This window comes from Tyto alba, unplaced genomic scaffold (assembly GCF_018691265.1).
Source record: "Tyto alba isolate M040663 unplaced genomic scaffold, T.alba_DEE_v4.0 Super-Scaffold_41, whole genome shotgun sequence".
Taxonomy (NCBI): Eukaryota; Metazoa; Chordata; class Aves; order Strigiformes; family Tytonidae; genus Tyto; species Tyto alba.
This window is the reverse complement of record NW_024881317.1, coordinates 5,114,530-5,127,314: the sequence shown is the minus strand read 5'-3', so window position 1 is coordinate 5,127,314 and position 12,785 is coordinate 5,114,530. Positions and strand designations below refer to the sequence as shown.

General features: G+C 40.9%; 1 protein-coding gene across 1 annotated transcript; it reads left to right on the top strand.

The window, feature by feature from the left end:
* The first annotated feature begins 2,301 nt into the window (after positions 1–2,301).
* On the top strand, positions 2,302–9,402 carry ARRDC4 (arrestin domain containing 4). Its single transcript, XM_032994307.2, has 5 exons — positions 2,302–4,220; positions 4,928–5,184; positions 5,736–5,898; positions 6,444–6,598; positions 6,713–9,402. The coding sequence occupies exons 1-5, from the start codon at positions 4,145–4,147 to the stop codon at positions 6,767–6,769; spliced, it is 708 nt and encodes a 235-aa protein (XP_032850198.1). The 5' UTR covers positions 2,302–4,144; the 3' UTR covers positions 6,770–9,402.
* Positions 9,403–12,785: the final 3,383 nt, after the last annotated feature.

Sequence of the window (12,785 nt, the reverse complement as noted above, 5' to 3'; positions counted from 1 at the left end):
ATTGGCTCCTCCGCGGTGATCACGCAGCGTGACGCACTCCCAGCGTGCGCCCCGCCGAAGGACCAATGAGGATGGGGGGGGGGCCCAAGGGCGGCCCGCGGCGAATAGTAGGGCGAAGAGCAGAGCGGTGGCCAATGAGGAGCGGGACGGGGCGGGACTTTCCGCTGCGGGGCGCTGGCGGAGACGGGCGGGTTTTAAAGCAACCGTCGACGGCAGCCGGAGGCTTCACCCGGAGCCGGGGAGCGATGGCGGCGGCCGGGCCGGGCCTGGGCCCCGGGGCCGGCGGGGCGGTGAAAACGCTGGCCCTGGTGCTGGAGGACGAGGCCCGGCGCGGCGGTGGCGGCTGCTACTGCAGCGGGGACACGGTGTCGGGCCAGGTGCTGCTGGAGCTGGCGGGACCGCTGCCGCTCCGCGGGCTGCGCCTCGAGGCGGCCGGCCGGGCCCGCGTCGCTTGGAGCGAAAGTTCGGGCTCCGTCCCTGGGGCGGGAACCTGGGGGCTGACGGTGAGGGCGCCGGGGCCAGGGCCGCGGCGGGAGGCGGAGGTGCGGTACCTGGACATCCGGCAGAGCCTCCTGCGGGACCCGCCCGAAGGTGAGGGGCGACCGGGGGGATGCGGGGGGGAGGCTGCCCGGCCGCCTCGGCCACAGCGGGGGTGGGACCGGCGATGTGGGGAGGGGACTGGCGCCTCCTTCGCGGGGGAGGGCGGTAGGGTAGGGCTGCGGGGCCAAGCCCGCTCCCCGGGGTAGCGGCGAGGACCCCCCCCCGGGTCCCAGGTTTTTGCAGAGAGGGGGAAGGCTGAGGGTTGAAACCCTCCCCCGAGGAGAAACCGGTGTCGGAACGGGGATGCTGAGAAACGGCATGAGGGCAGGTTTGATGCCCGGCCAATGGGGACAGCATTCCCGCACTGGAAACCTCGGGCTTCACGTGTGTGGCCGGGGAGGCTCCCTGCAGCTTCATCAAGCAGTCACTCGAGTTGTTGTATAAACGGCTGAAAAATGCGGAGCAGGGCCAGAAGAAAGCCTGCAGCTCATAGTTACCTACACTCTGCGTTGGGTTCCTGCAGAGGTTAGCTCTTCTGTGAATTACGTCGGGCACCTGGCATGCTCGTTGTGCTCTGTAAGCAGCACCTGGGAAGCTGCCCGTGGAAGACACCCAAAGCAGTCGGCCTCCTTTGGCAGTGGCTTAAGAAAGCAGAGGAAGCTCTTTGCATAGTTCTCTAACTGGCAGTTTTGTCACTTGGATGCTGCAGCCCTATGGCAGAATGGAAAAATTAAAGAGAAGTGGCATTTTGTTCTGTAAGGGCGAAATGCTTCTCAGACTTACCTGTAGGAAAAGTAAATGTAGGCCTCTGTACTAGTAGGCACTCTATGAATGTATTGAGATTACGTATAGTACTTCATAACACTGACCTTAAATTGCAGCTCTTTAGCACACAAGTTAGTTTAACTATTCATTGAAAAAGCAGATTAATTGCTGTCCTGCTGTAAAGGAAAAGAAACTTACTTTAGGCTTTCCAGAAGCCATTTTGGATTAGAAATTGGCCAGAGTCCTGAACTGAAACTCCAGGTCTCCATGTTTCCTTGATTTTTTTCACTGAAATCACATCACAGCATAAATAAAGCATGGGCTCCAATCCAGAACCCACTGGGATCAAGAAAAACTTCTCCAAGTCCCTTACATCTGGGTGTTGTTATACATAAATAATTTATAAAAGCATCTGCTTTGTTCTTCTATTTATGGAATAACTAAAACATACTATTCGTTTTTATCTTACAGGTGAGGAAAGCTTAATTCTTCTAGATGGAAGACATGAATTTCCGTTCAGCTTTCAACTCCCTCAAGAGTAAGTTAAATAATCCAACCTGAAGGGATTGTGCTAGACACTGCTTGTTGTGCAACATTAATTTAATTGTAATTTGACTTCAGTTTTTTTTAATATCAAACTGATTGATTGGCTTTATATGCTTGTCTTAATCAACCACCACCTAGATGTGCCTTGTTGGCCTCAGTTTCCCTAAGGCCCTAAAAATACAAGCTGTAAATTGGAAAACATGTATGTACACGGGAAGTGTCCATGTTTGGGACTGAATTATAAACCTACAGTAAAGTTTTCATGACTGCTTGTTTCAGACCTCTGGTGACCTCTTTTACTGGGAAGTATGGCAGTATTCAGTACTATGTGAAAGCAATTCTGGAGAGGCCTGCAGCACCTGATCAAAGTGTACAGACAGAGCTCCAGGTCATCAGCCATATCGACGTCAGCTCACCAGCTTTATTGGTAAGAGGGTCCTCCACTCCTCCTCCCCCCTCCCCCCCCCCCGTAAAGCCAGCTGCAAAAAAATAATAATTTCCAAGAAGCATTCACATCAAGCCATAACCATTTCCATGTTATTCTGGAGTGTCATTTTCTGACTTCTGAAAGCATATAAGCTCCCTAAGCTTTTCTCTATAAATAGATGATCTTAGGTTGTGTGAATAGCAAACAGAGTGGCTTTTTTTAATACCATTGATTACATCCCTGCTGGCAGAGATGCTCTTGCCAAAAAGTTATGCAGGCTTCAGATGCATAAATAAGGCTTAATAATAATAATGCACAAGCATAAAGTAGTTACTCTTACCAGAGCAACTACATTCATAGGGCTGCAGTGTCCTAAACTCTACAATAATAGTAGGTTGAGGAACAGTAATTATAGAAGAGTATTAATCATGCCCATCCTGTCATTTATGCTTTGGCCATTATGTTACGTATCCTTCCATTTTGCATGTCGTTTTCTAACATTAAGTGTGTGCATGCAGCTGCTTCAGAGATCTTTTCAGTTATTTCCTTATGACAGATTTGGCCACATTAAAGCATTGAGTTTCTAATAATCACTAGAAATACTGTAGAGTAATAAGAAAGATCAGGCATTAAGTAATGAGAAAATAGGCAAGATGGAAGCTAATGAGCTGGATTCTTTTATCTCAACCCATATTACGAAAATAATATAAAATTATACCTTGCACTTTCATGATAGCAACTGGATCTAAGTGGTTATTCATTTAAATATGAATGAGTAATTTCTATTTTATTTAAAATGCTAGGATAATTTTAACATTTCATCATGATGTGAACGTAGCTAAGAGATGTTTTGAGCAGGGTTTTTTTCCCTCTTTATATGCTTACATTTTAATCTTTCTCTCTAGACAGAACTTGGAGAAGTATTTTGGCAGTGACATCTTTAAGCAGAATGCAGTCGTTATATTCCACTGTGTACGTTAGGGGAATGAAGACAGCATATCCATATACTGCAAGGATTGAGTAGACCGTATGTTATTGCACAGGAGAGAGCTGTGGGGCACATAATGTAGACAGTGCTGGTCTTAATGGATTCCAAGGCTACACCAGAAAAGTGCAAAACACTAGAAATTTTAGACTTCATAATTGCACTCACTGGGCACTAGTGCCTGGTAAATCATTTTAAGTCACTTGACTCCTGGCTTGCAGCCTTGACATGTGTGCTTGTATGTTTTAAGTTTATTCTAGTGAAAACATTACAGACAGTGTAAATGTCATCTAATGTGACAGTCCTCTGAAAAATTAAGATGGGTTTTGCCATGAGCCTAAATTTTTGGGGGGCTTTGTGGCTTGCAAGTTATGAAGATACATCACCTTAGCTCAGTGTGTATGCGTTTGTATCTTCTTATGAAAGGTACAAAGGTAAAAACAGTTCACCTGCTTAACTGTTTGCTGCTTGCAGATGAAATTGAATCTGCATTCTTCTGCACCAAGGAACATAAATACCACAGTACTCCATTAGACCTTTAAAAAGTCACACGTATAAAATCTGCAAAATCAGTCTTTTTGAAGACAGATTACGTTCAAATGCACATTGGTCTCTGTGTTACCTAGCTGATATGGTCTCAATGCAGACTGGGATTTTAAAACAGCCATATGTTCACATAGCCAAACCTTGGTTCCATTTTACATGGTGGCAAAACTCCAGTTGCATTGAGTAGTACAGTGATTCAAATCAAGTGGATTTTAGGGCTAGATTGCAATGACTGATATGCATAACATTAAATAGCAAGTGATCAATAGTTTTATGCCATAAAATGAAAAATACTCTGTATTTTATAGACACCTGTTCTAAGAAGTCAGGAGAAGATGGTTGGCTGTTGGTTTTTCACCTCTGGGCCAGTGTCTCTCAGTGCCAAAATTGAGAGGAAGGGATACTGTAATGGTAAGAGTAGTTATCTTCAAAACGTGAATATTAAACATCTAACGGGCATTTTTATCTCAGTGAAGCCAACACTTTATAGCTGAAAGAATAGTTCCATTTAGTAGGTCGTAAACTGAGATCTATATGAACTTGCTTTGACAAGAATCATCTTGCTGTTCCCCTCACTCCTTCCTTGGGAATATAAATTCAAAGGAAGTCGGTAATCTTCTGGAAAAGCCATGTACATTTGAGTGTAAAGAACAACAAAATACTTTTATTTGGGTAAAATACTTAATTGAGGATGTAATCAGGATTTTATGTCCTGTTTGTGTAGGTTTATGCTTCAGTAAAAATAAGATTTAGCAGCTTCTTTGTCATCTTGATAACATTAGATATATTGAGGAAATAAAATAAAACATTCTGAAATTCAGTTAGTACTATATAAAAGGAAGATTGGTGCATAATTTGCAAATAAAGTGTTTATAGCTTGTTCATATTATGCTTAAATGTTTCAAAATGAATCATTGTTTATACGTAAAACATAGTAGGTGGCTATAATTCTGCCTGGATACCACTCTGGAAAAAAAAAAAAAACCTAGCTTGAGGAAACTAACAAGTATTGTTCTCATAACATTGCAGATGATGTACGTGCTGTATAACATGCTTTGATGCTCCCAGAGGAAAGTTGGTAATTACAAATTATTCACTGAACTTTTTCTGTCTTTAAGGGGAAGCCATACCAATCTATGCAGAAATTGAGAACTGCTCTTCTCGTTTGATTGTTCCAAAAGCTGCCATTTTCCAAACACAAACTTACCTGGCCAGTGGGAAGACAAAAACTTTCCGTCAGATGGTTGCCAATGTCCGAGGAAACCATATTGCCTCTGGGAGTACAGATACCTGGAATGGGAAAACCCTGAAAATCCCACCTGTATCCCCTTCTATACTTGACTGCTGTATTATTAGAGTAGAATATTCATTAGCTGTAAGTATGGATTTTTATTACAAATGTACATACTCTTGAATACTACATTGAGCTGGGAACAAGAATTTTCTCTGCTAGGCAGCTATTAGATTTTGAATTTGGGAACAACAATAAATATAAATAAGTATCAAATACCATGTAGGTGAGAGCCTGAATATCATGAAGAGATTCTGAAATGGAAAGATGTTTTCTGAGGAAGAAGCAGCTTAGTTTTAGAGCTCCAGAGGTTATTTGGGGAAAGTAGTTCAAGCTGAATGGGTCCTCTAGCAATTCTTTTCAGAAATGGGAAGGTAGGACTGAAAGTCAAGTGCATAATTATTTTTGTCAACCTGTTTTGTATTTTTTTTAATCTTGTTTAGAGACAAGGTACAGCAAGATGGTAGTTGCTGGGAAAAAAGGAAAGCTGCCAGAGTAGTAGCTAAATATATCTGGGATGAGAAGTCTTTAACTTTTAAACAATCTACAGTGTAGGCAGTAGGGTTGCTTCTAGCAGCAGCAATTCAATGGGGTCTCATGATGTTTTTTTCTTTTATTTGGGGGTTGTCATATAGGTGTATATCCATATTCCTGGTGCTAAGAAATTGATGATTGAAATGCCTCTGGTGATTGGCACTATTCCATGTATTGGATTTTCAAGCAGAAATTCCAGCATTACCAGCCAGTTTAGTATGGATATGAGTTGGCTGGCATTGACCATGCCAGAACACCCTGAAGGTAATACATATTGAACTCTTTGTAATACAGCATAGTACTGTCTGCAACAGAAGGATAGTAAGGCAAGTTTAAGGGCATATTAGGGATGTACGCCATTAAATTATGACTCATGAGAAGTGAGGCATGTAAATCTAAGTCAAGATCATAAAGGATTGGTGAAGATACCTTAACTCCAGCCTTTTGTAAGTCTCTCTTTACCTCTGACTACTTTCAGCTGAGTCTTGAAATAACTAACTTCTAATAGTGAGAATTCTGCTTTGGAGGTAGACACCTTAAAGTTAATCATTACTGAATATATCTTGATACAACACAGGTTTTGCTGGAGTAGCCCTGAAAACATCTGTCGTGTTTCTGCTGAATAGCCTAAGCTTATTAAAAACATAGTTCTAGTTACAGTATTTGAGTATAGTGTGCTTCATACAACTTTACAATAGTACAATGTTTAGTAAAAACAATCTTCATGGTCTTGGATATAGTAATACATATGTTGTCTTGCTGTGAGTGAGTATTTTCAAAATTTGACAGTGTCATCCCTTGTGTTTCAGCACCACCAAATTATGCTGATGTAGTGTCTGAGGAAGAGTTCTCCAGACATGTTCCAGCTTATCCACCACCAATTGACTGTGAGGAACAATTGTGTTGTCCTGTCTTTGCTTACATACAAGAGTTCCGGTTTCAGCCTCCACCTCTTTATTCAGAGGTAAAAAAATAAACAGCAGGTGGTGTTTTTATTGTCAAATGGCAAAAAAAAAAAACCAACACATACAGAAATGCAAGAATTATAGACAGTAACTGTTGCCTTTCTTCTCTGTAGATCGATCCACATCCAACTGATGTAGAAGAAGTTCAGCCTGTTTCATTCATGCTCTAAAGAGGATTTGTAATGAGCATCATTGTGATGAATGTCTTAATCTTTCTGCTGCTTAAGCTGATAGTGCAGCTAAGAAGGAAACAGTTTTCTTTTTCTAAACTTAAGTTTGTATACAAGAAAGGCAAAGGAAGATCGAGAGGGAGGTATGAGCATGTTTGGTGATGGAAGAGGATCTGCTGGATCAGTCTGCACAGAGGATATTGTAGGAGCAGCTACACTTGGGATACTTGAAGTATCTGAAAATACTGAAAGCTTTCTAAAAAGTGGATATACTACATAAAGTACAAGGAGGAGATGTAAGGCTCTTCTGAAGAGAAAAGAATTTATATTTTGTTTGGAACACTCAAAGAATTTATGTAATGATGTTGAGAACTTCTGTAGTAGGACTTGCGTAGTAGAACAGAATATGGGGTAAAAAAACATTTCCAAAAGATTCCAGTGTTCAAGGGGCTTCAGTTTTGCACTGTCTGCATCCAAGAAAGGAACGCTACTAAAATGTGGAGTGAAGTCTTCACTTAAGCTAAACTTTGTTTTTCATGAGAACCTGCCCTTCTAACAACTGCCAAGCGGTACTATTTCATCATTCATAATGATTCCGAAGACATCATGGATGACAGAATAGCTATTACGCAATATTATGAAGGCAACCATTTACTGAATGAAAGACACAAGTATGTAAAAGAAAATTGAACTTTGATAAGAGCTTATGCACTATGCTTTCTTTCAAGGGATTTCTTAAGGGAATTATTCTAGCCTCTTCTACTGTGAGTTCTTTTTCTGCATCTTAAGCCTACGGATAGCATGATAAGGGGAAGCATGGCAGGGGAGAATCCTTTTGCCAACAGCAGGTATACTTAGCAAAATGGACAATACTTATTTATTCAGAAGCCTTTATAAGCCTACCTCTGTTTTGGATATTTACTTACGGTCAGATTTGAGACCAAAAAAAGTCTTGTTAAAGCTCCAGTATACTTCAGGGTTCTAAAAGGGACCCTAAATGGTTTCTGTGGTTAGTGAATGAGATAGGAGGCGTATGGAGAGGTGTAAATATACCCAGAATATACATAGCTTATAACTGAAGTGAAAGCAGACATCAGGGGAACAAAATCCTCTGGTAATGGCACAAAGCTTTTCATTACTCCTGCATTTTTGTCTAGAGATCTATTGTCAGGGGCTGCACTGGTCATTTGCTATCCATACTAATTTTTGTTACTGTGTTTCCTTGTTTGTTTTTGCTGTTTAATTTTGTTTTGGTGCAATATTTTAATGTTTTCTTCCTCAGGTCATTTAGAACAGTGAGAGTTTGTTGCTGCTAAGAGTGAAGGCACAGCATTTTACTTGGCCCTTCTGCTGCCTTCATTTAAAGTAGAATGTTTGCTTCCTGCCAAGCATCAATTGGAATAAGTAAGCCACCATCAACAGATCACTTAAACGGAGCAGAAACACAGCATTCTCAAAACACACGTTTACAGTCAAGTCTCTAAACTACAGGGGATTTTGAACTATCATAACTATTCCATATGTCTTACAGAAGGGTTTGGCGTTAAAACCCGGTGCTTCATGTGGTAAAACATTGTACTTTGATAACTACAAGAACAGTAATTAAGTTTCCTCCATTTCATCAATAACTGCAGTTAAAAAAAAAATATATGAACTTTTAAAATTAAATCTGTCTTCATTTAAGAAGCAGGGACTTTTCTACAGGCTTACACGGATATATATTTTTAGTCTTCTTTTAGTATGACTTCCGATTTCTAGCACCTCAAGTCACTTACATCAGTGTAAAAGACCTACTGATTGAGATACTCATTTCCAAACTGCAGTTATTTTTTTTTTCATTTGCAGCTTTAAATACTGTCTTCTATAGCAAATGCAGCTTTAACCAAAATCTGAGTGCATGTTTTAGAAAGGACATTCTAAAAATGAGTATTTACCTTAAGTCTCAAGATGTAGCTCTCATGCCTTTTTATTTAAGTGAGGGCATGCCCATGCAATCAATGCAGGATTTTCATTCACATCACCTGGAAAGGGAACAAGCATAGTTTCCTTAAATAGATCCATTATAGCTACTTGAAAAGTAATGTGGCTGTGTATTAACTTGCATGTCAATAATTCAGAATACTAGCTTAAAGAACATTAGGTGCTTTTTGGACTGTAATACCTGATAGGTGATGTGTGCTACCTGGTATAAACATGGTCAAGCAAATGAGCATGAAGGGTAAAGTGCTTTTTTTTTTTTTTTTTTTTTTTTTTTTTTTTCTTCCTCCTGTTTTCCCTAAAAATCTTTGAGGAGTTTATTATTTGCAGATAAACTGTGGCCTTAGATTGTTTGCTGCAAAAAAGACAACTAGAATGTGTTTCTTAGGAAGCACATGTGGCCCTTCAAAGGAGGGGTGAAAACGAGATCAAATTCTGCTCTCTGACACGGGCTTAGTGCAGAAATTGATCCTTAAAATAATTACTGTTTGCACAATAATAAGTTCAATATGCAGGGGCTTTGTTTTGATAACTGTGAAACAGTTTAAAAGAGACAAAATAAAAAAAAAATGCTGTTTAACATACAGGAACATGATTGTATTTTGTACTAATGAATGAGCCCCATGGGTTCTTTGTTAATAAAAGTGTCAAACCTACACCCTGCTGTTCATATCTCTTTTGGTGTCTCTGAAGAAAAATGGCTGAACTGTCAAGAAATACCTGTATACTACCAACTTCAAACACATAAAGATCTCCTAATATTTTCTGATCTGGGAACTTTGCTTTATCTGTTATTTCTTTAGTTCCCTGCACTATCCATAACCAAGACTTGGAACAAATTTATCAAACCTGGCCTGTTCCTACCCATAGTTATTATGTAACACACATGACTTAATTGTGGGTATCTTACCCTAACAACTGAAGTGGCAGGATGTGTGCTCTAAGTGGATTTCCCATCTCATGTATTAATGCTACAGGATACTTTGTGTTTCCTTTAGACAAGATTATCTTCACTGTGTAGTTCATTGATTTAAATACATCAGAACAACCTTACTACCATTCCTACAGAATGACCAAAGCAGACTCCCTCCCACCATGGGGAAACATGACAAATTGTATCTACCACGTAGCTCACCTAAGCCAGAAATGAGATGGTGAAATCTCTTGTTGGGGTCCTGCCATCCAAACATCTGAGAAACAACAAACATGACTCATAGAAAGGAAGATGGCAAAACCTTATATTCTGGTCTTGGATTTCTAAAAAGTCGCTTACTAAATGATCCTAAAATACCCTATCACTAAGTTCACAATAGCAATTCTACTTCATCCACACTTAAGTTTTATAGGAGACTACTGCTGACAAACTGTAATTGTCTATTAAAATATATTTAGTGTTTAAACAAGTAGTAGATTATGTACTCTGGCATACAGGGATAAAGCAGATACTGCAGGCTGGTGTTTGCAGCTCTGAAACTTTGGATGTTTGTATGGAAACACATAATTCACATATCAAATTAAGAGAGATCATTTAATCAACTCCTGGGGCATGTTCCATTACTCCACCACCCAATTTGAACTCCCTTTGTAAAATCTCTACTATATACATATATATATATCAGTAAATAAGTGTTTGGAGAGCACAGTTTGCAGACAAAGTTGATTTAATGATAATCAATTCCTCTACTATCTCCAGAAAAAACCCACAGCAGAAACACCTACTTTCTAGTAAAGTTCCACTGATTTTCAGTACTCTCCTTAGGATAGTGACAGCACAGGGATGTAGAAACTGGCTTGCAGACTGTTGCATTTTCTAAAGCTGATTATATAATATGTTAACAGCAATATGGATAGTACAGGCCACTGCACAAAGTAGATTCTCTAAAGAACTAATTAGGTCTATGATGAACCCAGTCATTCACTTTTAATATTGAAATTTTATATGTGGCATAGGCAGAGTGACAGTCTTATTCCAAATTATGTAATGGTCATAATTTCTACATGATTAATATGACATGATAGTACACAAAAGCTGTACTAGAACATCACCACATTACTGGCATTTTAGGACAACAGACCAATACCAGTAAGTCAAAAGAACAACGCACAGTTTTACGTGGAATGCAAAATGGCAACTCAAGTAGGACTTCACCAGAGTAGCTGCTTATGCCAGCAACATGCTGTGGGCCTTCTTAGTTACACAGGACAGACTCTATCTGATTAAGTACAATTGTATTACTGATAAATCTCTGAGCACCCATCCCTTCAAAAGAAAAGAGGAAATCCTTCTTAGTTTTGGCTTACATGCAACCATCTGGCTGCCTGTAGGGTGAAGAGAACACGAAATGGAGGGTGGAAGTAGGAGCAAGTGCTGGTGCTTGACAGACACCTACAAATAGATTGCTTCAAATAATGTGAAGAATGCAGAGCAGCCCAAAACATTTTTATACAAATACACAAGATACTTGCTGTGTCAGTTGATGGCAGAGTTTCTTATTATTTGTGGTCTCAAATCACAAGTGACTGTGGTCAGATTAAGGATACCTAAGGATCGTGTCAGACATATTTTTACTTAGCACTCAGCAACTGTGACAGCCTAATAAAAACCATCACCCAAACATCAGACCAGCCCTTCTGCTTTGCTCCTAGCTCTACTCAGTGTCCCAGACCTCTGCGGACACCCTTGCTCTGCTCTCCCCTCTCCAGCAAAACGGCTCGTTGATACTTTGCTTGTAGCCCAGGCCTCAGATGGAAGTCTCTGTAGGCTCACACAGATGAGGAGAGCAACATAAAGACATTGGTGAGAATGGTACACAGTTATTGGTGTAGGCATTATGGGATGGAAGCTGGATGAGTGGGGAAATGGGGTAGATATGGAAAGGAGAAGTGGTCGGTGTCAGGCGGGGGACACAGACCCAGCAGTGAGCAGTCCTTGGGGAGGGGATTTAACCTGAATTCCAAAACCAACCAACCGCCCTCGACTCTTTTTACTGGCAGGACTTGGTATCAGATGTGACACACAATGTGCGCAGACAGGATGCAGATATGTAGGCTAAACCCAGCCAATTATTTTTGGCTATGAAAAACTCTCATTATCTTACAGAGCCTTGGAACAGCATCAGCCTCACCATAAATTAGGCACCGGGCACAGAGAGAGGTGGCTTGCCACTGACTGTCACAGACAATAACAGGAGGTGATTGTACCTGTATTTGAGTACTCAGTTGTGTCATACTTATATACAAACACAAAGGCTTTTCCAAAAATGAGGATCATATCTTGCATGTGTATAGTAGCAGCTTCTTACAAATTAACTTCAGGAGATCAGACTGTAATCACGACCTGACCGTCTGTCATACACATTGTCAGGTCAGACCTCGCAGTGCCTGTGTGTTGTGAACAGCCCTACCTCAGCTTTGGGGAACACAAACGCACAGTCTCCCTAGTGCTGCTTCACGGAAAATGAAAGAGTAGGTGTAAGAGCTGATGGTGGGAACTGAAGCGCGGGCAACAAGGCAACAGTATTTTGGCTGCAAGGTTTTAAACAGGATTGTTGCACACCCAGAAAGCTCCCAGGTTCCTGTATAGGCCAGTCATATATGATGTCACTTCTAGAATCAGGTTGTGTCAGTCACAACATATCAGCCCACAGCATGAGGAGAAAGTGATTCTTATTGCTGAACTAATTAGATAAATCAATGCACAAAAGACAGCACGAGTGACAAAAAGTTACATTTTCATTTAAATAATTGAAGCCCTGAAGTGCTTTTCTCCTATGTCTTAATGTGATGTGACCAATGCATTAGCCTTAACAGATTAGAAAGATACTAAAATGGAAAATATTCTGCTGTCCTAGGTGTAAAATGAGAGCAGAAAGGAAAAAGAATTAACTGATCAGACAGATTCTCATACTACAGTGTCCTGGAGGAGAAGCGTCTGAGAGGGTTTAGTGTCCATACAGACCTATCAAGTTTTGCATGCTGTGTGCAAGGCTGGTACCACTTGCCCCAACAGCAGCATTTCAGCATCAGCACATCTCTCCCT

Excerpts from the sequence above, each read along its gene's own strand:
- ARRDC4 (XM_032994307.2), top strand. The coding sequence starts at position 4,145 with ATGGTTGGCTGTTGGTTTTTCACCTCTGGGCCAGTGTCTCTCAGTGCC. Across the intron at positions 4,221-4,927 it reads GAGGAAGGGATACTGTAATG|GGGAAGCCATACCAATCTAT; the intron begins GTAAGAGTAGTT and ends TCTGTCTTTAAG. Across the intron at positions 5,899-6,443 it reads CATGCCAGAACACCCTGAAG|CACCACCAAATTATGCTGAT; the intron begins GTAATACATATT and ends CTTGTGTTTCAG.